Here is a 26,686-nt window from a genome sequence, read left to right as displayed (position 1 = left end):
AGGAATTCATAGAAGAGAACCGAGGGTGCGGGGATTACTCGGTGAAAGGGGCGTAGGAGTTAGGAAGCTGCAATGAGGTGGGAACGGTATTTCAGAAAGAGCAGCGGTGAGTCGCAGTCATGCCTGGGGCTTGCTGAAGACCAGATTCTTCGGCCCCATCCCAGTATTTGAGACTCAGCCAGTCTGCGGTGGAGCCCGGGAATTTGCATTTCTAACAAGCTCCAGCTGGTGCTGATGCTGCTGACCCAGGGAACACAACTCTGAGAACAACTGGGGTGGAGGAGACAATAGGCCAAGGCCCAGAGGCGGCAGACAGCAGGGTTTACTTAGGGGAAGTGTAGAAGGTTCTGTGTGGATGTTTGGTGGAGGGAGCAGGCGGTGTGGTGAGGCTGGATGAGCTGACCACACTCCCTCCCTCCACCTGCCCCCATTCCAGGCCCATCCCGGACTACACAGGGAAAAGGGGGCACGAGGAACAGAGGGGACTTGCGAGGGACAGAGTCCCCCAAACACAGGACGCCAGCACGCAGGGCTGGCTTCACAGGCGTGCGGCCCGGCAACCACATAAGGCCCCGCACTTGGTATGATGCTCTGCTGTTGCCGTCTTGAAATTCTTAACGATGTTCTCTTTGAACTTGTGTCTTGTAAGTAAGTCTGATGGGACAATGGAACACGCGTGCGAGCAGAGGTGATACACGTAACATCACGACATGTGTCTGCTCCGTCCCTGCTGCCCCTCACACACCGTGTTCGCAATGGCCATGAGCACAGCGCTACGTGTGGAAGTTCAAGGCCCAGAGTGAATACAGGCGAGTGTACATCTATGACTGAGAAAAGGGTGGGGTGGTGGGCGCTGGCTGGCCCAGAAGCCACACTTTGGGTTCAAACTCGAATTTGCTTGAAATGCATCAAGAAGGCAACGGTGTTGTAAGAAACACAAATGATCAAGGAACCCTACCACATCCTTTCTTATCATGTTACTTCCCTGTATGATGCCACCACTGACGCCGCAAATGATGCTGCTACAGAAGGAAAGGGAAAGAGGCAACCAATCTGTCCTTCTCCTCCCAGCCCCTCCCGCTCATCAGTAAGCTGAAAGCAGAGAGAGCCGGGAGAACGTGCACGTATCAAGAAGTGAAATAAAAACAGCTGAGTTAGTTCGGTGTCACATTTCCACCATTCTGGTCAGAGCGTACGTAACACATATCCACGTACAAGCTAAGAAACGTGAGTTATATAGTTTTGGTGATCCCACATGAGTTAAATGTTCTTATATTTGCATTTAAAAGTGTCACTGCATGATATATAATGAATGGTATAATTCATGCTAATCATTAAGAGTTTAAGTATTCCTCTACTCAGAATGACATTAAGTAGCAAATTAAAAACATCACGGCAAGTCGGCAAGTCAAGAGAGAGATCGTAGAAGAAAGGAAAGGCTTTCTCTTTTAGTACCTTACGTGGCACCTCTCTCCTGCCTTTCGAGCAACAGGCTCCAAATTCCATCGTACACTGGGCCCTGCAGAGCGTGAGCAGGAGCAGCCTCAGGCCCTCTGCTCTCGGGAAGGCTACGGAGGCTGGGGTGTGGGTGGGGTCGGTCAGTGCTCAGGGTTACACGGCAAGGCAGACAGAAAAGGGGGCGGTTCTGGCTGATTAAGCCTGAGATAGAAAAGTTGAGGTGGGGACGTGCACGAAGGGCCCTAAATCCCTACAGAGGCTTACTGTGTCTGTGTCAGGGAGGCAGCAGGGGCAGGTGCTCTCCAGGCCCCTTTGGGAAAGAGCAAGCTGATCTGTCTGCAAACAATTTGATCAATACCAAGCACGCTTCCATGACAGTTTGGTCGAAACAATTTAGCTGAAGGTGAATCATGGCTGTCCCGGCTCTGTGCCCATGCACTTGTATCAATTGGGAATCTAGACACGCTGTGGTGGGGTTTTGCCATCCTTTATTTTAAAAGAAATTAATTAATTTATTTATTTTTGGCTGCCTTGGGTCCTCGTTGCTGCACGTGGGCTTTCTTTTAGTTGCGGCGAGCGGGGGCTACTCTTTGTTGCAGTACGCGGGCTTCTCTTGTTGCGGAGCACAGGCTCTAGGTGCGCGGGCTTCAGTAGTTGTGGCGCACGGGCTGAGTTGCTCCGCGGCATGTGGGATCTTCCCAGACCAGGGCTCGAACCTGTGTGCCCCCCATTGGCAGGCGGATTCTTAACCACTGTGCCACCAGGGAAGCCCCTTGCCATCCTTTATGTGTCTTTATGTCTGTTTTTCATAGGCCCTGTTTTTGTTTTATTTTTAAACCCATTTCGGCCACTTCCTACTTTCACTCATTCCACAATATTTAGTGAGGCCTTGCTATTAGCCTGCTCTGGGCACACAGTGAGTAAGGCAGAGTCCCTGCCTTCTTGAAGCTTATATTCTAGTGGGACAGACAGGACAATAAACATACTGTGAAGTGAAGATGACAAAATAAACAAGGCAAAAGGACAGAGAATGAGGACAGGAGCTGCTATTCTAGATCTGGTAGTCAGTCACGGAAGGCTTCTTTGAGGAGGTGACATTTCCAAGAAGTAAGGGAAAGGCCATGTGAGAATCTGGGAAAGGGGCACCAAGAACAGGCAAGCGAGAGGTACCAAACACCCGGAGCAGGGATGAGAGCTCGTGGGAGCTGCTGATTCTCTCCTTTCTCCCTGCTGTGCTGCCGGACTAACAAAGACTTGGCACAGCAGAGATGCCCAGCCAGAGGGGATGGGTTGGAACAACCTAAATATCCTGGATTGGACTCCAGACCAGAAAAAGAATGTTAGGGGGACAGTGTGCAAAATTTCAGTAAAGTCTGGAGCGTGGTTACTAGTTTGTATGGACGTTGATTTCTTGGTTTTGATAACTGTACCACGGCTATGAAAGATGTTAACATTCAGGGGAGCTGGGTGAGGGGTACATGGGAATTCTTTGTACGAATTTTGCAACTCTGAAATGATTTCAAAATGAAAATTTTTAAAATAATAAATAAGAAAATAAAATCACCCTTTCCTCTGTGCTCAGACACAATCAGACACCCCTAAATGTCTGTCAACAGCACAGTGGATAAATAAGTGGGGACCTGTTCAGACCGTGGAAAACCATACATCCAGGAAAGAGAATGACCTAGAGCACCAACCTTGAGCCTGCACAAGGCTCGAGCACATAATGTTGAGCTAACAGACATGCCACAGAGAAAACAGATAACCTGACAATATTTATCTAACATGCCAAAGCATGCAAAACCATCATTGGTATTGTTTAGGGATAGAGACATATGTATCAATAGTAAAAGAATGAAGGCAGCTGAGGCAATAGTCAACAAGCACATTAGCAGGGCTTCCTCAGGGGCAGGGAGAAGGTGGGGGGGATGGGGGCACGGGCTTCACAGCATCTGTAATATTTTCTTTCTTAAGCTGGGAGATGGGGGGATTGTTATACTATCTATCTTCTTCTGAATGCCTGAAACAACTCATTAAAACTTGAGAACTACAGCCCTGCCGGGCTCCCGGAGTTCTCAGCCTGGAATACCCTGCAAGCCTTTCGACTTACTAGAACCCTAAGCATCCTTCAGGGCTGGGCTCACACCCAGCTCCTGATTGCCCCAGCAGAAAGCTATCTTCCCCTGCTCCATCTGGGGCGCTCAGCCTCTCCCCATGCCTCCAGGGGCAAGTGAGCCCTGCAGTGGCTGGGCCTTATCAACTTCTACCCGGAGCCCTAATCAGCACCGTGCACCGGGAGCCCTAATAAGCACCGTGCAGGGGGCAGGCAGCCACCAGCCTTCTCCTCGTGGCTCCTCTGCACCCCCATGGCTGCCCCCAGCACTAGCCCAGCACAGACCTGGGACCCCCAAAATGCTGGCTTAGTGACCAGGAAAGGCAGGGCAGGGCCAGGCGTGCAGGTATTAAAGTGACGGGCACAGGACTTCCCTGGTGGCGCAGTGGTTAAGAATCCGCCTGCCAATGCAGGGGACACGGGTTCGAGCCCTGGTCCGGGAAGATTCCACATGCTGCAGAGCAACTAAGCCCGTGCGCCACAACTACTGAGCCTGTGCTCTAGAGCCTGCGATCCACAACTACTGAGCCCGTGTGCCGAGAGCCCACGCCCCGCAACAAGAAAAGCCACTGCAATGAGAAGCCCACGCACCACAAAGAAGAGTAGCCCCCGCTCTCCGCAACTAGAGAAAGCCTGGGCGCAGCAATGAAGACTCAGTGCAGCCAAAATAAATAAATAAATAAATTTATTTATTTTTTATAAATAAAAAAATAAAGTGACGGGCACAGAAAGAGGATTGTCAACACTGCGGCCCCACCTGACTGGCCCCGTGCCAGGCCGGTGGGAGCATCCAGGGCCCAAGTGACAGCTACCTCTGCCCCTGTTCTCCCCTCCCCACCTCACCCGCCTGCTTCCAAGTCCCTCCCCTCTCCCGGCTGCACCCACATGGCAGAGCTTGCTGCTCTGCCGTGCAGCTCACCTCGACCCAAGGGCATGGATGGGGCAGTGTCACTGGGGCACAAATTCCCACCTTCTGAAGTGGAAGAGATGGGGCAGGACAGAGGAAAGGGGGTCTGAAGATGGCTCCATAGTCCTGGCTCTGCCCACACAGGTTACAGCATCTCTCCAGAGCCCACTGGCCTCATCTTTAATAATAATGACTTCCCACAGCTTTCCTAGACCCCACCTGTGAGCTAAGTGCCTCCCATCAATTATCTCCTGTCATCCTCCAAGCAACCCTCAGGCAAGTATCATTATTTCCTCTATTTTACAGACAAGGACAGTGGAGCCCAGAGACGGGGTGGGGGTGGGGGTGGGGGGGTGGATTTGCTCAAGATCACAGAGCGGCAGAGATTCACCTGAGGCAGCCTGACCCCAGAGTCCACACTCTTAACCGTTGCAAACCCCAAATAAGAGGGTAGGATGAGATGAGTGGGCCTGAACTATTTTGGGGCAGACCCAGCTTCTCTGAGGGCCTTTGCTGGGAAAACTGATCTGTCAGGGTGGTTACAGTGTTCCAGACACACAGCCCGGGATCTGGCCTCTGGGACCTCCTGGAGCACTAGTTTTAGTCTCTTTGAGACACAGACCCCTTTGAATGCTGTGAATTGTCTCCCCAGACAAACTCCTTATATATGCAGCAGTTTCCCCGAGGACTACAGAGGGTCAGAGACCCCCGTAACTCTCAGGAGTAGACCCCTTTCCATCTAGGCTCTGCCATTCTCTACCCTGGACTTATGACTGGGTGGATGGCTCCATGGGGAGCATCACAAACCAGATGGAGAAGAGAATTTAGGAAAAAAGATGGGACAATGTGGAAGTGAATGAGTCCCTGGGAAGAACCTGTCCTTCTCCGCCTCCTGTAAGGCGGCCCCACAGCTTCCTTTCTTCTGTTGCTCGAGGCAAGAAGCAGGAACTCACTCCCCAAGCCTCAGTTTCTCTCTCTGTAAAACCAAGTGCTCGGGCTTCCCCGGTCGTGCAGTGGTTAAGACTCCGCCTGCCAATGCAGGGGACAAGGGTTCGAGCCCTGGTCTGGGAAGATCCCACATGCAGTGGAGCAACTAAGCCGTGCGCCACAACTCTTGAGCCCGCGTGCCACAACTACTGAAGCCCGTGCGCTTAGAGCCCGTGCTCTGCAACAAGAGAAGCCCGCGCACTGCAACGAAGAGAAGCCCCTGCTCACCGCAACTAGAGAAAGCCTGCACACGGCAACGAAGACTCAACGCAGTTAAAAATTTAAAAATTAAATTAAATTAAAAAAAAACAAAAAATACCCAAGTGCTCCTTCTCTCTGAAGGAGCAGCTGAGTCCAGGAAGTTCACGTGACTCACAAGATGACATTGACCTCCCCAGGGCCTGATGTGGAATTCTAACTCCCTGCCACGGGGTGCCCAAGCAGGGTCAGAATGTGCCAGAATGCATCAGAACGATCTCGGAGTGCTGGTGAAACAAAAAGATTCTGACATTTTCCTCTTTTGCTTACCCCCGCTCTGCCCCGCCGCCCCTCCTGGATTCTGATTCAGCAGTTCTGGGGCCCGGAACTACCCACTGTGGCCTCACGAAAAAGAAAAGAAAGTTTCCTAATTGGTCCTCTGGGACCCAGCTGGGAGACAAAAAAAACCACTCTGCAGGGCGGGGCTGGGGTGGCAGCAGCAGGCCTGGGGCAGCCTTGAAGGTGCCTGAGGGCCCTCCCCGCGGGTCGGGGATGCAGGACACAGCGCGCCCGTCACCCCAGTGAGGGCCACAGGCATACCTTTCACTCCTTGCCTCACTGAACCAGAGTGTGGCGTCTCTGGTATCTGAGCCTGAACCTCCAGCCCATGGGAGGCCACCAGGGACAGCTGGGGCAGTGACACAGCCCCTCCCCACCCCCTTCTTTCGGCTGGCTGTGGAGAACACACAATGAAGCCTTTCTTCTCCCCCTCCTCCCTTGAGCAGTCTTGCCATCCTGGGCAGCTCTGAGAGAGGCCTGGGGGCTGTCTGTCCCAGCTAGGCCCTGGCCCCAGACTCTACCAGCTGGACAGCAAGCCCAGCCTGAGAGGCTTCTCTGGTCAGGGAGTGCTTTTGGCTTCTCCTCTCCTGCACCCCCGGGACCCAGGTTTTCCCAGGCTCCGCATCTGACCAGTGACAGGCAGTCTTTATGAAACCAAACCGGAAATGCCTGTCTGAGGGCTGAGGGACCTGGACAGCCACCAGGACACAGAGTCCTGCTGGAGCACAGCCTGCTCTGAGGCCCCTCAGGAACAAGTTGAGCCACTGGCTGTTCTGTGCTTTCTCAAAACTGAGGAAACTGAAGATAAGGAGATAGCTAAAAAGGCCCCCGAGAGCCGGAAGCTGCCAGCAGGCCTTAGGGGTAGGGGGACCATTTTCTCATGACCAGGAGAGGGGCAGTTCCTGCATCAGGTCAAGACCACAGGGCCTGTGTCTATTGTCTCTATACCCATCCCGGGTATGGTCCTCTGCAGACTGCAGGCCTCTCCAGCCTTCACCGTCTTTCCCAGCGGGGAGGAAGAGTGGCTGCTGAGGGCTCTTGGGGAGGACCAGAGACACAGGCATTGCTGGCGGCCTCTTTGCCGAATCTCTGTCCTGGGCAGGAGGCCTGGACCATTTCTGTCTCCTTGCCTGAAATCCCAGGCCACCTGCCCAGACAAAGCCCCTGGGGTTTGTTTGGTTTGGTCTGTTCTTTGTGGCTCCCCCTCCCCACTCCCTCACTCCCTCCCTCACCCTAATCCCAGGCCCTCTTGATTCAGTCCTGCTCCCTGGGCTAGGCCTGTGGGAGTCCAGTGGGGAAATCACACCTCTGAACACCTAATGCAAGAATGAGCAAGAATATGCAATGAAGGCTCTAGGAGGGGAGACAGCACCCAGGGGTCCCTGGAGGCAGAGGTGAATTTTGAGTGGGGAGGCCGGGCAGGCTTGTAGAGGAGATGGCACTTAGGCCAAGCTATTTATTCATTTAAAAGCCCTTTAACATGGGGATATATGTATATGTATAGCTGATTCACTTTGTTATAAAGCAGAAACTAACACACCATTGCAAAGCAATTACACTCCAATAAAGATGTTAAAAAAAAAAAGCCCTTTAACAAGGGCGAACTCTGTGCCGGGCACTGTTCTGGAAGCTGGGATACAGTAGTGAAAGAAGTTTCTTCCTTCATGTGGCTCATATTCAGGTTGGGAAAGAAAACCAATAAACAATAGGCAAGTTGATATATAGGATGTCATGTGGTGATATGCACTACGGAGAATAACCTAGCAGCACAGAGTAACAGAGCACAGGCGTGCTATTTTTACACAGGGTGGTCAGGGTAGGCCTCTCGAATAAGGTGAAATTTGAGCAGAGACCTGAAGGAAGAGGCACAGCCATGTGGCCATGTGGGGGAAGAAAGTTCTAGTGAGAGAGAACAGTGACAGAAGGTCTTGGAGGTCAGACTGTCTCAGAGTGTTTGAGGAACAACAAAGTGGCCTGTATGGCTGAAGCTCAAGGAGCAAGGTGAGGTGCATACTAAAAACAAATGAGGTTGGGTATCAGCAGGCCACTTAGGGCCTTTGAGCCCTTCTGGAGGGATCTAAGCAGAGAAGTGACACATTTCTGACTTTAATCTTTTTGTGTGTGTGTGTCGTATGCGGGCCTCTCACTGCTGTGGCCTCTCCCGTTGCGGAGCACAGGCTCCAGAGGCGCAGGCTCAGTGGCCATGGCTCATGGGCCCAGCCGCTCTGCGGCATGTGGGATCTTCCCGGACCTGGGCACGAACCCGTGTCCCCTGCGTCGGCAGGCGGACTCTCAACCACTGCACCACCAGGGAAGCCCTGACTTCAATCTTAACAGTTTCATCCCGGTTGCTATGCTAAGAGTGCTTTGGGGGTACAAAGGCTGAAGGAAGCTGTCAATTTAGGAGATCAGGTGAGAGGTGACCACAGGTTGGCCCAGCGTTGTAGCAGTGGAGGTAGGTTAAGTGCTCAGATTTTGGATATATTTTGAAGATGAGCTTTGATGCAACAAAATTTGACGTAGGGAGGAAGGCCTGGCAGGTCCCAGACAGAAGTACAGCAAGAGCACAGGGCCTGGGGAAGATGGGATTGGGGAAGATGGGTCCGGAGCGGGTGTGGGAGAGCCCCTTTGGGTGAGGGGTGTGGACTCCATTCTGTAGGCAATGTGGCCTGGGGAAGGGGGCACTCGGAGCCATCCAGCTGAGGGGCTGCTGTAGATGGTGACACTGCGGCTCTCCAAGATCCCAAGGCCTGCAGAAAGGAAAAGGACCCTCCCTGCTCCCTTCCTGCAGGCTGTGCTGTGGACGGCCCAGACCACTGCCTCTATGTGGCCTTTCTTTGGGCCACGAGCAGGTGGGTCATTCACTCAACAGTCCTCAGCTCAGGACCTTTGCCACCCTTTGAAATCAAGCCAGTGGTCCTCACTAGCCCCAGAGAAGGGCTTTCCTCTTTCAGAAGTGGAGCAAGCAAGGTTTGTCCTGGGACAGCTGGTTTCACTTGGGTCAGGAGGTTCAAGAAAGATCCTCTGTGCTTAGGAGTGAAGAGAGTACTTGTTCAGGGAGGGTGGGAGGCTTTATCAGCTAGGACTGTCCATCTGCAGAGGCCGGGCACTTTCCACTTTCTCAGACATTCTCAAGGCATTCCCAGCCTAATTCCCCATTCACCCCCCTCCCCGCCCCACCCCCTGCAGACAGGCTCTGCTCAGGGGCCCTTCCTCTACTCAAACCTCCTCAACTACCACTGAGAAGGCAAAGGGGCAAAAGGGAAACTGAGGCATGAAGCAGGAGGCACACATAGGGGAGTACACTCTCCGGATCCCAGCCTCCTCAAGCACACCCTGTTCCTCCCGGGGGAAACTGTCACGCCCTGCCTCCTGCCAGTTAGGGTCCCTGTTCACATGCTCCTCTCCCCGACTCCTTGAGAACGGCGACCAGACTCCACTCATATCAGTGATCCCACAATCTCGACCCAGGGCAGTTGTGGGGGGGGGGGGGTCACTGAATGAAGGGATATGGGATTTCCTGATGGGTACATGGGCAGGATAGGCTTGGAAGACAGGAGTAGAAGCATGTAAGGAAGTTCCAAAAAAAAAAAAAAAAAAGTGAGGGACTTCCCTGGCGACACAGTGGTTAAGAATCCGCCAGCCAATGCAGGAGACACGGGTTCAAGCCGTGGTCCGGGAAGATCCCACATGCCGCGGAGCAATTAAGCCCGTGCGCCACAACTACCGAGCCTGTGTGCCACAACGACTGAAGCCCGCGCACCCTGGAGCCCATGCTCTGCAACAAGAGAAGCCACCTCAATGAGAGGCCCGTGCACTACAACAAAGAGTAGCCCCCAGCTCTCTGCAATTAGAGAAAGCCCGGCAATGAAGACCCAACGCAGCCAAAAATAAAGAAATAAGTAAATACATTTATAAAATAAAAAAAATGACTCCATGCCTCCACTGCAGGGGGTACCTGTTCGATCCCTGGTCAGGTAACTAAGATCCCACATGCCCCATGATGTGGCCAAAAAAAAAGAAAAAAAAAAGAAAAAGTTGACAAGCCTTCCCAATTAAAGCTATCTGGGAGCCTATTTTCTTAAAAAAAAAGGAAGCTCCAGAAGGAGCCATGGCCCAGCGCCATGTATCCTCCCTCCCACCCATCTGCCATGCTATAGAATGAGCAATTGCTAACATTTCCTGAGCATTTACTACAAGCCAGGCCCTGGGAATTTCATTTGATCCTCACAGGAGCCCTGTGAGATAGGCACTATCACCAGGCCCGTTTACAGATGCGCACAGAGAGGCTGTTATTTGTCCAAGGTCACGTGGCTACCAAGGAACAAAAGCTAGGATTCAAGAGCAGATTGTCTGTCCCCACATGCCATGTGCTTAACTACTACACGCTGCCTCCCAGGCCCCTCAGAATCCCAAATGTCTGTGTCTGCCTCAGGTTAGCCCAAATCAACCCTCCATTGTGCCCAGTTATCCCCATCCCAAGACAATGGTGGTTATGTTTGAGGAAAGCCCTTAATAACACTGTCAAACACCAGTGGGTATTGTTATTAATAACATCAGCAACGACTCCTCTCCCAGCCATTGCTTCCTATCTCCATCGTCCACTTTCCAGCCTCCAACAGAATCCTCTACTTGTGGTCCTCTCAGCCACACATTTAGGATGGAGTGTGCCCATGCGCTCTGACCCTCCCATCATGTCCTGCCCCATCCTGTCCCCCTCCCTCTCCATCCTTCCTGGAGGCACCCTCACAGCATTGACACCTGCCCATTTCCCTCAGACCATTTCCTGCTAACACCCCCTGTCCCTCCCAGCAGCCAGCGGCTTCTCCCCCAAGGGACTGGACTGATTGTTTCCCAGACCCTGGAGAGGCAGGATCTGGGATTCCGATGCCAGGCACGCCCTTCTGCTCTGCAAATCTGGGGAGTTGATTCCAAGGCAACATTGAAATCCAGCCACAGGAAAGCCCATGGAATACTGAATTCCAAAGAAGCTCTCTGAGAATTCCAAGTTTGAGGATTTGGAAACTCCCAGACCCCAAGTTCTAGGAATAGCCAAACCCTCAGGATACTGAGGTGGCGACCTTGGGAATTTTGATCTCAGGACTTCTGATTCCAGTCTCTCGTGGAAACTTTTATTTTTCACTTCCTCAGGCCATTTGTGTGATTTCAATGTTACCAATTTTGAAAGCTGGAAGTAGATTTAAAACTCCCTCCTCAAATAGAGCAATAAAATTTCCATAAATTTTGTAAGGAGAAATATTTTTTAAATCTTAAATATGCAGATATTTGAATATTTGTGAATGTCATTATTTTGATGCAGAGCAGTGGTCACTTAGTTGGAGCATCATTGAGAATGTGACCACTGTTTGGGCTATTAGAGATGCAAATGCCCCAAAAGGCACACGTGCAAGATTCCCCGCCACCCTATGTTTTTCCAGTTTTCCCCCCACTGGGCCCTTATATCTCTTTGTCTTAGAGTGAGTGTGAGCACAATCCTAGGGGTGAAACTTCAGGGATATCTGGGGTGGTCAGGGGAGGAGGGGTGAATTGTACAATGTCTTCTCTGAAACTCAGGAAATTCCCGGCTTTGTTCCTCCCCCGAGCCTGGCCTGGGGCCAGGGATCCTATAGTTCCCAGGCCCAACATCACTGTCCTTCAACTGGGGCCTGAGGTCCTGCCCCCTGGTCCTGCTGGTAATGGGAAGGGGATAGAGACCCTCGGAAGCCTTCCTCTTGTGGCTCTTTCCCGGCCTCTTAGTGTTTCTGTGGCAGAACAGGGCTGGTCGCCACCCTTGCTTGGCCGAGGAAGGAGTAGAAGTAAGGTGGAAGAGAAGAATGAGGACTGGGGTGGGGGTGGAGGGTGGTCAGAAAGGAAAAAGTCACTGGAGGTCAGTGAACCAGCGACAAGTCAGGCTGAGTGATTAGGGTCGGATTTCACAGCCTGAGGCTTATGACAGGGGCCGGGATTGGTGGGGGAGGGGATTGAAGGAAAGGGACAGACCGACCTACAGAGTTGGGACTCTCTCTTGGGACAGAAGAGCTTACATGGAATGGTAGGGAGTTGAGCGATGGGGAGATGGACAGGGACACATGGAAGGAGTTAGCGGTTTCACGTGAGATTAGAAGGTCTGAGACATTCCTTCTCACCAGCACCTGCCCACTGGAGGAACTTGCAGGGGTGGCGGGAGCCCGGGCTCCTGCACCTGCTCTCTTTTTCCAGCTCCCTTGTCTCCAGCCCCTCATCTGGCTCTTTTCTCCAGATGTCCTCTCAACGGCCCCTTTCTCTGGCTACCCTGGCCTGCTCCCCACCCCCCCACGCCGCAAACTGCTTTCCCCAGCCCAACCCAATTTTCCACCCCCAACTTCTCTTCCTCAGTCCTCCCAGATCAGTGGCTTCTCCAGCCTGCCTCTTCGATCGCTCTTCTCTTGCCCTGGATCCCCTAGCCCTAGCCCCGTCAGAACCCCTAAACCCTCCCCCGGCACCCCTCTTCCGTCCCCCTTTCCAGCGCGACCGCTTTCCCGAGCCCCGCATCCCGCCGGAGTCCGGCACGAACCCGATTCGGAAGAGCAGCCGCTTCCTACGCGCCATGAACAGGCTGCGGAGGGTCCGCCGCGCTCGGCAGCTGCTGGGGCTCACGAGTAGGACGAGGACCAGGAGCAGCAGCCCGCAGCTGGCGACCCACAGCCACGACGAAGGCCAGCCTTGCCAGGCCATGCTGGGGGCAGGCGCCCGAGGCCGCCCAGGGGGCGGGGCGGGGCGTTGCTAGGCGACGGCTCAGCCCAGGCCCTCACTTGGGGAACCTGAGGGGTTGGGGCCACGCCCCCTGCACCCGTAAACTGGGGGACTGGGGGCGTTCTGGTCCCGCCCCTCCGTTGACTCGCGTTCGCACCCGCCCACTCGCCGCCCCTGGCCTGGTGCAGGCCCGGAATGTCACCCGGTTGCGGGCGGCCTGGCCCCGCCTCCGGCTGGCCGGTAGGGAGGCGTGGCCGGAGCCGGCATCTGATCTGCGCTAATCCCGGTAAAAAATCGCTGGAGTCCGGGGCTCGGCCCCACACCCTCCCACTTTCCCCCAACGGGGAGCTCTGAGAGAGGCCCTGGAATGGGCCTCTTGGCGGGAAACCGTAGCCTCATAAACTTTTTCAGCTGGAAAGAACCTGAGAGATCACATGGGTCAGCTTCCATTCATTCATTTATTCATTCACTAAATTACTTTTCTGTGTCCTCCTTTGTGCCAGGCACTGTGCCAGGCTCTGAGAATGCAAGGATCAAAGGCACACAGTCTCTTCATTCCTGAAGCCTACAATCTAGAATCCAGCAGAGAAACAAACCAAATAAGCAAACAAATATAATTATATATGTATTTATCTATACTTACATATATGTGTATATGTACACATACATTGCTACCTGTGTGTGATTACAAATTGTGGTGCTATAAAGAAATCGAACAGAGGGGGCAATGATATGGAGGACAGAGAGGGCCAATTTAAACGGGGGAGGGCCTCCCTGAGCAGGTGACGTGTAAGCCATGCCCTGAAGGATAAGAAGAGGCCACAGCGGCTGAGGGAGTGATTCGACCAAGATTATACAGCAATGGATGGCAGAGGCAGGACTAGGACCCAAGGTATCCCAAGACCAGTGGGGTTTCCACATCATTAACCACCCCCCCTCCACACCGTGCTGCCTTCCCAATGAGTTGTAGAAGTCGTTAAGGTCAGTGGGTTGGAAGGAATTGTAAAGACAGGTATGGTGACATCTGCAAATTTGGGCAAACCGGAGCTAGGGCTGGGCTCCTTCTGGCTCCAGCTCTAGCCCTAGCCCAGCACAGGGAGGGAAAGAAATCTGCAAACAATGAAGGTAGCTATCTCCCCAGCGGGGAGATAGTTGGGGAGGGAAGCAGGGGTTGGCACTGCTCTTGCTGTCTTCTCTTGCTTTTTGGGCTTCCGCCTGTGCTCTGGCCTGAGAGAGGCTAGATACCTGACCCCCAAACCACAATTTTTCTCTCTCCCTCTGATGTACTCTTATTAGATAGCTGAATCTAAAGACTGAGTCCCCAGTGTGGAGAGTATAGAGGTATAGGATCATTACACACAATGAACTGGAGGCCTCATTCCTCCCCCTGCCCCCAAAAAGCCAAGAGATGGGTTAAATTATCCCCAAACTGAATTGTAATCCCAACACCTCATCCTGGGTTTCATTCAGTAACCCCAGACATGAAGTTTCTCTTACGTGGATACATCTTGAAGGCCAGAGCTATAACCTGCTCCCTCCCTGTCTCCTTACCCACAATTCAGCTTCTTCTCAGTGTCTGGCACATAAGAGGCTCTCAATAAACAAAAATCAGATAGAATTGAATTAAACCCCTGTGTATGCCGCAAAAGAGGCAGGAGTGAGAAGACTGACAAGCTAGTTTGTAGAAGGCCCTTCCGGGCCAAGGGAGCTTGCATGTCTCTTAAGTCCGTGTCTATACATGAAAAGTGAAGAATTACAGAGCCTCATCAAAAGTCACTGTGAACACACTTTTCTGCAGGTAAGGCTAAAACACAGTCCCTGTCATCGGAAACAGGAAATGCAGGCTCAAGCATGAGCCTGCAGAGATACAGAGATGACTGAATCCTAAATCTAATCTCATGCTACACACACATTTACAAGATTATAGCTAATCATCCAAGATACATTTGGAAATGCAGGGAGCTGGACAAGGCTGGGGATAAGGAGTGAGTGAGAGTGGGTGTTTTGGGGGACTCATGCAGGGCTAGGAAGCCACCCTCCCCTCCCCCGGCCTGTTCTGGAAGACTTCCAGAACAAATCTGCTCCAAATCTGCTTTGTTTTCACCACCTCTCCCATGAGAATCTTCTGGCCCAGCCAGACTGATGCTTCATTATTCACCCCTTCCTACACTTTATACCTGATAATACCTCATTGCTTGCAGACATTTGGCTTGGGGGGCACTGTCAAGGTTAAGGTCTGCCTCTGTTTGGCAGATCTTTTACTTTGCTGAGATCTCCTCTCATTATCCACAGTTGTTATTGGAAACCTCAGGCCCAGCTCCAATTCCTTTGCTTTCAACCAATATGCTTTTTAGAGTAAATAATTTCTGTGCCCACCCAACCCTCTACCCCTTTTTCTCACTCTGTATAAGCAGACTCGAGCATTTCCTTGACTAAAAAACGTCTCTTGGGACTTCCCTCATGGAGCAGTGATTAAGAATCCACCTGCCAATGCAGGGGACAAGGGTTCGAGCCCTGTTCCGGGAAAATCCCACATGCCGTGGAGTAGCTAGGCCCCTGTGCCACAACTACTGAGCCTGCACTCTAGAGCCCGCGAGCCACAACTACTGTGCCCACGTGCCACAGCTACTGAAGCCCGCGCATCTAGAGCCCGTGCTCCACAAGAGAAGCCACCGCAATGAGAAGCCTGTGCATCACAATGAAGAGTAGCCCCCACTCGCCACAACTAGAAAAAGCCCACACGCAACAACGAAGACCCAACACAGCCAAAAATAAAATAAATAAATTAAAACAAAACAAACTTCTCTTGACCTTGTGTCCCTATCTAGATTCTGTTCTGCCTTTATCTTAACACAACCTAGTTTCCTGAAAGGCTGTCTCCCTGGGTGTGGTAGATTGCATTTCGGTTCTCAATTCTTCATCTCTCCCTGAAAACACACCCTTCACCATGTGACTATGCACCATCTCCATGGAGGTGTAATATATTTCTCCCGCACCACTGATGTTGGGCTTGACCTTGTGACTTGCTTTGGCCAATGGAATGATACAAGCAGAGGTCTTAAATGTGCTATTATGGTTGAACTTGGTCTCTGTAGCCATGCCTTTCACCATGAGAACATCCCTCCAGTAGTTAGTTGCTGGTTTAAGGAGAGTGAAAGACACATGGAAGTGACCTGACCCCACTCACAGCTTGGAAGCCAGCCCAGTCCAGCAAAGACCACCCTAGATGAGCTGAAACTTAGCCTGCCCATAGGGGCACGAATGAGAAGTACATGCTTGTTGTTGTATGCCTCTCAGTTTTGGATTTGCTTGTTATGCGGCATTATTGCAACAATAGCTAACACTGACAGTGGGAAGCAGAAAGATTAGTTATTAATGGTGCTGAAAGCAAGGTGCTTAAATAACTGATTAGCTATTTGGAAAAGAGCAATTTAGACCCATGCTTCACAGAATACACCAAAATAAATTCCAGGTGAATTAAAGTGCTAAGGACATAAAATTTAAAACGTCAAATTAGAAGAAAATTAAATACATGTCCAATCTCTGGACAGTGGAAGACTTTCTAGGGCTAAAAGCAATAGAAGTGTTTTTCTAATTTTCTTTAATAGGCATATGTTACTCTTAAACTCAGACAAAAAGCAACTGAAGACTTAACAAGGGAAAGAATTACTCTTCTGGTTCCTTAAAAAAAAATTTAACCTTTATGTTATGAGATAATATGAACAAAAGAAAAAGCCAAAAAGAAAATTTTGTGGAAAATACTTGTCTCAAATTTGTCGAAAAGTTAATCTACTTAATATATAAAGACCTTAAATAAATGAGAAAACACAGACCCTCAATTAATAAAGGGATAAATGGCTAATATATACATGAAAAAATGTTAAACCTCAAAAGAATCAAGAAAATGCAAGATAAACAATGAGACAAGATTTTCATCTATCAAAATAGCAGAGATTAAAGACAGTAATTCAATTCTGAAGGCTTCTAAGAATATGGGAAGATGAGTATTTATACATTACTTCTGGAGGTATCAATTGGTATAGTTTTCTAGAAAGCAATTCCCAATATGCACCAAGGCTTTAAAAATATTCACATCCTTTGACTCAGTAATTCCTTTTTAGCCACCTGCCCAAAAGATCTACCCCAAATATATCATTTGAAATGTACACAATGGTGAGACTGTAAACAGCCAACAGGTCCGGCAATAAGGGAAGAGTTAAGGTTCTGCGAACCTCTGTGCAGCTTTAAAATGGTGTTTATAGTTAAAACCCAATGTACTGCATGATCCTGGATTGGATTACTGGACCAGAAAAAGGATGCTGGGGGACAGCTGGCAAAATTTGAGTAAAGACTGTAAAGGGATTTTTAGAATTGTAACAATGTTAATTTCCTGGTTTTGATACTAACTCTGTAGTTAAAAGAAAGAAGTGAACATTTGGGGAAGCTAGGTGTCAGGTGTATGGGACCTCCTTGTACTTTTTTGTTTGTTTGTTTGTTTGCGGTACGCGGGCCTCTCACTGTTGTGGCCTCTCCCGTTGCGGAGCACAGGCTCCGGACGCGCAGGCTCAGCGGCCATGGCTCACGGGCCCAGCCGCTCCACAGCATGTGGATCCTCCTGGACTGGGGCACGAACCCGTGTCCCCTGCATTGGCAGGCGGACTCTCAACCACTGCACAACCAGGGAAGCCCCCTCCTTGTACTTTTTTGCAAGTATTTTGTAAGCCTGAAATAAAAAGTTAAAAACCCAGAATACATACAAATAGAACAGTGTTCATATGTTGATAAACATTGTTTTTAAAAAACAATACAGGGGACTTCCCTGGTGGTCCAGTGGTTAAGACTCCGCGCTTCCACTGCAGGGCGCATGGGTTCAATCCCAGGTGTGTGTGAGGGGGAGGAGATCCCGCAATTCAGCAAGGCCAATCAATCAATAAATAAATAAAAAATAAATGCTTGGCATAGTGCCTGGTACAACTAAGCGTTCAATAAATTAAAAAAAAAATACAGGTGTGGCAGATCCTGTTGGATGATTAATACCCATTCTCCAACTCTCTGGGTGGCCCCCCACCCAGGCCAGCCCTGAGCACAGTGGAGAAGGGTGGAGATGGGTTTGGGGACCAATGGAAGGTAGGCAGCCAAATGAAGCCAGAGAAGATATGTGGGTTTGGGGGCGTATTGACACTTCAGAGGTGAAGGCTGGATACCACTTTTCACCCACTCACTGAGACTGCTCCCATGCTCCACCCCTCAACCCATTCTCCACTCAGAACCAGAGGCTTTTCTTAAAATACAGCCCAGGGCTTCCCTGGTGGCACAGTGGTTGAGAGTCCGCCTGCCGACGCAGGGGACACGGGTTTGTGTCCCGGTCTGGGAGGATCCCACATGCCGCGGAGCGGCTAGGCCTGTGAGCCATGGCCGCTGAGCCTGCGTGTCCGGAGCCTGTGCTCTGCAACGGGAGAGGCCACAACAGTGAGAGGTCAGCGTACCGCAAAAAAAAAAAAAAAAAAAAAAAATACAGCCCAAATCATGTCCCTCCCCTATTCAAAACCATTCAATGGCTTCCCTATAAGGTGAAGCTCCAAATCCTTAACAAGCCCCAGGAGGTCCTGCAGATCTGCCCCTGCCCACCTCCCCAGTCTCCTCTTAGGCCATGCCCAGTGCTCACCACTCTCCAGGCACACGAGTCTCCTGGAAGTTTCTGGAACACCCCAAGCTCTTTCAGCTTCCAAGTAGCCTCCATCGCCTTCACATAGCTTCTTCACTCAGAGAATAATAACAGCATGCCTGCCACTGCGCGCACACACACACACACACACACACACACACACACAGAGAGACACCATACACCTATATACCCACACACTATATACACATATACCCCTACACACACACCATTCATACATATACCCACATACCACATACACACGTATACCATAAACACACCCATACGATACATGTACATACATACACATATACACATACATACCACCCATGTACACTCCCAAACACACACATACATACCATACACACCCACACACTATATACACATATACCCCTACACACACACCATTCATGCATATACCCACATACCACATACACACGTATACCATAAACACACCCATAGGATACATGTACATACATACACATATACACATATAGACACATACACACACATACCACCCATGTACACTCCCAAACACACACATACATACCATACACACATCCATATCATACACACACATACATACACACACAGTATATGCACACATACCACACACACACACACACACACACAGCCTGTGTGACTCAGGCTGCTCTTTGATGCCAGCTTCTCAGAGCAGCTGCCTTGGCCTCTGCAATCTAAACGAGGTCCCCGTGTGCTGTTCTCTTGGGTGCTGAGTCCATTGTCCTTCAGTGCAGGTATTATTGTTTGTAAAAATACATTTACTTGTGAGGTTAGTGACTAACGTCTATCTTCCCGATTGTTCTGCAAGCTCCAGGAGGGCAGGGGCTGTGCTTATTTCATCCACTCCCGTCTCGCCATTGTTTAGCACAGCACCTGACACATAGTCTGCCCCTCAGAAATACTTGCTAAATTAGTATTAAAGGGTTGGGTTGAGTTCTGGCTCTGCCACTCCTGTGAGCCCATCAGATGACATTTCACTGTTCTGAGCTCAGTTTCTCCTTAAATTAACATTTTATTATGGAGAATGTAAAACATGTGAAGAAAGAGGAGAAAAGAGAAGGAGCTCTCATGTCCCCATTTTCTAGCTTCAACACTGGTCAACTTGTGGGTTTGGTTTCATTAGCTGTAGACAAGGGAGATTAAAGTGATTTAAAGTGACCGTGACTCACAGCTAAGAAAGACATTTTTTTTTACATGGAGACCCATACACAATACATTTATAAATAAAACTGAAACAAAGTTACACAGAACAATAGCAATGCTTATATTCTCATATTTTTCTAGCCTTTTTGTGTGTGTGTGTGTGTGTCATGCGGGCCTCTCACTGTTGTGGCCTCTCCCGTTGCGGAGCACAGGCTCCGGACGCGCAGGCTCAGCGGCCATGGCTCACGGGCCCAGCCACTCTGCGGCATGTGGGATCTTCCCGGACCTGGGCACGAACCCGTGTCCCCTGCGTCGGCAGGCGGACTCTCAACCACTGCACAACCAAGGAAGCCCTAGCCTTTTTTTTTTTTTTTTTTTTTTTTTTTTTTTTTTTTTTTTTTTGCTGTATGTGGGCCTCTCACTGTTGTGGCCTCTCCCGTTGCGGAGCACAGGCTCCGGACGCGCAGGCCCAGCGGCCATGGCTCACGGGCTCAGTCGCTCCGCGGCATGTGGGATCCTCCCGGACCAGGGCACGAACCCGTGTCTCCTGCATCGGCAGGCGGACTCTCAACCACTGCGCCACCAGGGAAGCCCCCTAGCCTTTTTTTTGAATATAGGTATCACCCACTTAATTGATGTTACTAATGGGTCATGACCAGCAGCATGAAAAACGCAGCGCTGAATGATCTTCCACCTAGAAAACTGTTAAGGGTCCCCCTTTCCTTGCCAAGGGATGATAGCCAGATCCTGCCCCCTAGTGGTCGTGTTTGGAAACTGATCGTGTCTTCCTAGAGGTCAATTTTTGACTGGGGAATAAATTCTTTCCAGGAAGAAGTACTGAGAGCAGGCCCTAGGCCATGCATCTGAGGTGGTGGGCTCTGAGAAGAATTACAGCATAGACCCTGACCCCAAGAGTCTTCTCCCAATTGATGACCACAGCGTAATTGCTCTAGGTCTGTGCTGTCCAATATGGTAGCCACTAGCCACTGAATGCTTAAAATACGGCTAGTGCAACGGAGAAATCTAATATTAATTTTAATTCATTTACATTTAAATATAAAAATCGATCCTTGTTTCAGTTACTGGAAAACACTCAAATAGGTTTGGAACAAACTTTGTATGTCAATTCACTTTTTCAACTGTACATTTTATAAAATCTAGATAAAGATTCAATATTTCTGATGAAAATTGAACATCCAAGTTGAGATGTGCTGTAAGTGTACACTACATACTGGATTTCAAAGACTTGGCATGAAAAAAATCTCATTAGTAATTTTTTATACTGATGAAATGTTGAGATAACATTTTTAGATATGGTGGGTTAAATAACTATATTACTAAAATTAAATTCACCTGTTTCTTTTTACTTTTTAAGTGTGGCCACTGGAAATTTTTGAATTACTCATGTGGCTCACACCATATTTCTGTTGGACAGCACTCACAAAGCTGGAGTTCCTTTTTTTTTTTTTGGTGGTACGTGGGCCTCTCACTGCTGTGGCCTCTCCTGTTGCGGAGCACAGGCTCTGGACGCGCAGGCTCAGCGGCCATGGCTCACGGGCCCAGCTGCTCCGCGGCATGTGGGATCTTCCCGGACCGGGGCACGAACCCGTGTCCCCTGCATCCGCAGGCGGATTCTCAACCACTGCGCCACCAGGGAAGCCCTGGAGTTCCTTTTGATGTCCCTCCCTCCATCTTCTCCTGTGCATCTTGCAACCTTGATGGAGAAGGAGGAAGCTGCAAGAATCCTCATTCACACTGGGCTATGGAAGGGGGTAGGGATTAGGAGTTAAATGTTGGACCTGTTAAGGTTGAGATGCCCATGACCTTATCACTCAGAGTGTGGTCCCCACACCAGCAGCCCAGCATCACCTGGAACACATTAGAAATGCAGACTCTTAGGCCCCACCCACCCTACTGCAGCAGAATCTGCATTTAACAAGATCCCCACGTGATTTGTTTGCACATAAATTTTGAGAAGCAGTCAGCTATTCGATAGCCAAGTGGAGATACAGGTGGCAGTTCTTTTCTTTGCTCAGTGACATAGGAAGCAAGGTCAAGGCTGAGAGTGAGGCGGTGGAGCAGGTGCTGGAGTTTGAAGAGACTGGACAAAGTGTGGATGGGAATGTTAATATGAATGGATGAGAAAAACCTAAGTCTTCTGAACTCAGAGTGAGATCAGTCGGCGCATTGCATGTTTTTCTCCTCCTTTTCAGCATGTGGGTGCAGCGCTGCAGTTTTGCCTGCTGAGTACCACAAGGCAGAGAGGGGTAAAGGAATGGAGTGATTCTAATGATGGATCTGAGCTGGTTAAGGAGGGAATTGAGGCTGGGAGACACAGGGAAGACAATTCATAGATGGTCAATCCCAATGCGTTCACGGAGTTGTTGGCGGCAGGGTCCTTGAGCTGGAAAGAGAGATGGTGGTCAGAGCGTGGGGTGCTTGAAATTGAGACCATGGCACATGCAGTTAATGGTAATGAGAGGTTCCAGGGCAGCTATTATCTTGGGCTGGAAATAAGAGGAAATGGCTGTTGGGTTTTTTTCCAGAGGGGAGTTGTTTAGACAAATGCAGGTGAAATATGAGGAAGGGTTTCCCAATCTGACCAGGAGGGGGGGGCTGCAAAAGCTGGGAATCCCCCCACAGGTGGGGATGACTCAGAAGGCCGAGGTCCACGGTGGGTGGCCATGGGCAGGGTGTGAGAGCACACAGCTGGAAGGAACCTGTGTCTCTTGAGCTACCGTAAATTCCTCCATCTAGGTCCTGTTTAGTCTTCCAAATGAAATCATATAGCTGGCCAAACTGAGGTTGTGTTAATCACTGAGTCACTGGGTTTCTATCTCACAAACAACAATAGCAATTGAGTTTCTGCTAGGTCCCAAGCACTTTAAAACTGCGATTTTAAATCCTTACCGTCCTATATTATCACCTCCTTTTATATGGATAAGGATACCAAGGCTCAGAGAAGTAATATGCCCAATGTCACAAACCACTATTAAGTAATTTAAACAGAACCCAGGTCTGTCTAGCACCAAAGCTGGCTGATAATTACATTCTCCTTCGGGGATTCATTTCCACATTCCCTGAAGATTCTGATTCAGAGGTCTGGAAAGAGGTACCCCCAAGCAAATCTATATATTTTCACAAGCCCCTTGGGTGATTCTGATGGTCAGGAAAGATTGGAAAGCATTGTACCCTGCACCCTGCCTGGCCATCGTGGTGTGGTGAATGTGAGGCTGGTTCTGCAGCCCAGCCTTCCTCCTGGGAAGGAGAAGCTTTTATCGAACCTGATTCCAGCTCTGTCTAGTCTGGTAGAGTCACTAACAACATCACCGTGTGCCATGTTCAATGCCTTTCACATAGATGATTTCATTTGAGGCATTGAAAGTCCTAGGAGATAGGAAAGAGCAGTACAATTAGACCCATTAAACCTATTATAGATAAAGAGATGGACCCAGGCCTCACAGCCACTCCTGGCAAACCTGGGACACGCTCTTGCTCCTGGGACATTGAATCCACAATTCTTTCCACTCCCTATTTCTTTATGAAAGTGCTAACTAATGTTTATGGATATTAAGGCTAATTTTTAGGCGAAAGAACCCTAATGTCCTTCCCCCTACTCTAATATCTGTCATTCCTGCCTGAGAGCCTTGCCCTGATGCCAATTTAGAGCATTAGAATTCCTTAAATTCAACAGATGATGGGGATGGGCTGTGCTGAGGCCTAGAGATAAATGAGACTTTGTCCTTCCCTTCCAAAAGGAGAAAGAGGCATATTTACCCCAGGCCAGGTTAAATGCCTCACTTCAGTAATACGAAGTCCTCTGAAAAAAGGCAACTTCTCTGAGAAAGTTAGGGATAAATGAAAAGACCTCTCTTGGGTGGAGTAACACATAAGCTCTAAGTAACAGGGCATGTGGCAGGAGGAATGTGTGGGACCAGTTAGTGGAGGGAGCCCTGGGATTGGGCAGCAGAGAAGGTTCTCTGGATCCTCTGAAACCAAGTCCCCCTAAAACTGAGTTCCCTTACTGAGTTTATGATTAATCTCTCTTTCCAAAACTTCGTTCCCTTTCTTGTCCCCTCTGACTTCAATTCTATGCTAACTGAACACTAATGACTAAAATTGCTGTTGTTGGTAACATCGTTAATATACTAAAATTGTTATTATGGATATCATCATTAACATACAAACGCAGGTTGTTTCTTCTGGGCACGATGAGCTAATGGACCCTGGAGTCATGGATCACCTGGCCAGAGAATTGTAAACAGACATTGGGACTCCCGAAACTACGATTAAGAAATGTCACAGACATGTCATAAAACGATGATTAATCCCAGACTCTTTGTGCTTCCCCTTTAAAAAGCCCCCTAACTCAAAGACCAAGTTGGAGTGGATTTGAGGCTTGCCTCGCACTCCACTCCCTTGCTTGGCGCCCTGTAATAAACCCTTACTTTGCTGCAAACTCCAGCTGTCAGTGTTTGGCTTTCTGTGCCGTGGGCAGGCGAGCCCTTTGCTCGGTTTTACCCCCACTCCAGTCAAGTTTTCCCACCCACTCCCTGGGGTCCATCTGGGCTCCAGGGAGCCACACCACACCCTGTCATCAATCACTAAACTTAGGCTACTCCATCCCTAAAATAAACATCAGCCTGATGCCTTTCATCCCCCACCCTTCCTGCAGCCACTGACTTGACTTTCCTCCCAGAGCAGGGTCACCAGAAAGATACATGACACCCACTTAAATCTGAACTTCAGATAAGAAACAAATAAATAGTGGAAGTATTTCCCATCATCGTATGGGGCAATGGGACATACTTATGCTAAAAGTGATTTGTTGTTTGTCTGAAGTTCAATTTAACTGAACGTCCTGCATCTTTCTCTGCTGAAGCTGGCAACTTTACCCCAGGGGTACCACCAAGCTTCCCCCATCCTCCCAACCTCCCTCTAGATGGCTGCTGAAGGTCTCTTGGCTCCCCGTTGCCCTAGGGTAAAATTTCAATTCCTGGACCTCTGCCTCCTTGCCCAGCCCTATTTCTTACCACTCTCGCCCCACTCCAGCAGCCCCATCCAAGATTGCTGGGACAAGGGGCAAGCTCCTTGCTAAGCTCCTTACTTCAGATGCTATTCTGTCTACCTGGAGAACCTGCTTCCCTGCCCCTGCACCAGCTAGGCTGATTCTTAAACATCCACCAACATGGAATTAGGTGTTACTGCCTCTCAAGAGTCTTTCTTTCTTTTTTTTTTTTCCCAGCCATGAGGTGCGGCTTGTGGGATCCTAGTTCCCCGACCAGGGATCGATCTGGGCCCCCTGCAGTGGAAGCCTGGAGTCCTAACCACTGGACTGCCAGGGAATTCCCCCTCAAGAGTCTTTCTTGAAACATCCCTCACTCCCACACCATGCTCCTTTTTCTGGGATCCCACAGAACCAAGTGAACACTCCTCTATCCCAGCACTGGTAAAATTGACAAAATTGTAATTATCTGGTCTTTTACTATCTCCCTTAGACTCTGAGTTTCTTGAGGTCAAGGGCTGTGTCCTTCAGTTTTGTCATCTCTAGAACCGGAAATTCCTGTCTGCTTGGCAGACAGTAGGGGCTTAATTAATAATCTGCTAAGGGCCCTGCAGATAAGGCCCTATCCCTTTTATCCAGGCATACAATGGGGTCCAGAGAAGGAGACATCACTATTGACTACCTCTTGTGAATGGTCACCCTGGGCCTGGGGCTTCTGATGTTCTTTTAGGATTATAATTGTCAAGAAAAAAACATTGGATGCCATTCTAGTTCTACAGGATCAAGCCATTGGCCCCTGCAGTCACCCACCAACAGATCACCCTGAGGGGAATTCCGGGTGGAGGAAAAAAAAAAACCAAACAGGAGGCATTCTGTGCTTTGGATATAAGGGGCCTTAGATAGTTAAGATGCATATCTAAGAAAAAATTTTAATGACCCCAGATTCTTGCATCTTCCCATACATAGAACACTAAAATCATCAACTTGAGATAACTGTTCTTTGTGATCAGCAGTAACCTTCTTATGCTTGAATACATGTTTTTGCCAGCAAAAAAGATCCTGTATATTCCGGCTCCTCCCTAATCTCTTTGGAGCAGTTTCTCAGAGCTATCTGAGAGGCTATGGTCCTTAGTAAGGTCCCCGAATAAAACTTAACTCACAAGTTTTACGTTGTTTTTCTTTCAGTCAACACAATCTTGATTCCATGATCAGAAAATGGGCTCAGGAGAAAGAACACGAAGCAAGGCTTGTGTGGGGCTTGTCTGTGTGCATCCGCACGGCCCACTTTCCCAGGGGGTGGATGTGATTGCTGGCTGGAAAATGAATCCCCGTGAAATCATTGTAGCAGTTCTAGAAAGTGGAGCGTACTTTCTGGAGAAGGGGCCCAAGTGCAGACAGCATGAAGGGGTGTCAGGAGACGTGGCTAGATGCGGCAGGGCTTTGCAGTTCATGAGGGCTCTCTGTTCTGTGATCCAGGGGGAAACTGATATTGAGCAGAACTGTACTTGCCCCCGTGCGTTCTTGCTCCCTTTGGGAGGGGACTTCCTAAAGTGAGGTCTTTGACCCCAAACTGAACTTACACTGAAGGGTTGGGGTGGCTGGGGGAGTTAGCCCACCATAATGTCCGCCAGTGCCCTTGAGTAACTCCTACTTAAGTTATATACAAATAAACATACACAGTGTGTGTGGAGGGGGCAATTTAAACACCTTTATTTTAATGGGTCTCACTACAATCCAAGTGGTAACCTTGCTTACTATGCTTTCTAGTAGTAAACACACAGCTTTCGCTTATGTTTAGTATGCAAATGAGCTTCCAGATAAGTCCACAGTTTCCTCCTTCCTAAGCCTTGCTCTGTGTGAAAGAGCGAGACTGGCCGCTGGAGATAATAATGTAAAGAAAAGTGCTTAGTGAAGGGTTTGGAATCCCGAGGTTGTCCTGGTTGTCCAACCGCCTTCATTTCTAGCTGTGTTTTGTCAAGTCACACCCCTCCCCATTCAAAAAGGAAAAGCGTCAACAGGCTGTGAACAACATTCAGCGCAGTGCCGAGATCTGCTGCTACTAGCACGAGATAAGCACCTTAAGCAAAGCCTTTCATCTACCTGCAGCCTTGGCGTAAT

The 26,686-nt window shown here is 49.6% G+C and overlaps 1 protein-coding gene across 2 annotated transcripts in view; it reads right to left on the bottom strand.

The window, feature by feature from the left end:
• PNKD (PNKD metallo-beta-lactamase domain containing) overlaps positions 1-26,686 on the bottom strand; it is a 53,192-nt gene that overhangs the window by 5,867 nt on the left and 20,639 nt on the right. The window contains exon 1 of one of the 2 annotated variants that reach the window (XM_059052139.2): positions 12,556-12,976. The exons of the other annotated variant lie outside the window; for it this stretch is intronic. Coding sequence (XP_058908122.1) covers positions 12,556-12,716 — 161 coding nt within the window. The 5' untranslated portion in view covers positions 12,717-12,976. Of the gene's footprint in view, positions 1-12,555; positions 12,977-26,686 lie in introns of those variants that run through there. 2 annotated transcript variants of the gene reach the window in all.

Source organism: Kogia breviceps, chromosome 2 (assembly GCF_026419965.1).
Source record: "Kogia breviceps isolate mKogBre1 chromosome 2, mKogBre1 haplotype 1, whole genome shotgun sequence".
In the NCBI taxonomy this organism is placed as follows: Eukaryota; Metazoa; Chordata; class Mammalia; order Artiodactyla; family Physeteridae; genus Kogia; species Kogia breviceps.
The sequence above is the reverse complement of the archived record's forward strand: the minus strand, read 5'-3'. Positions and strand labels throughout refer to the sequence as shown.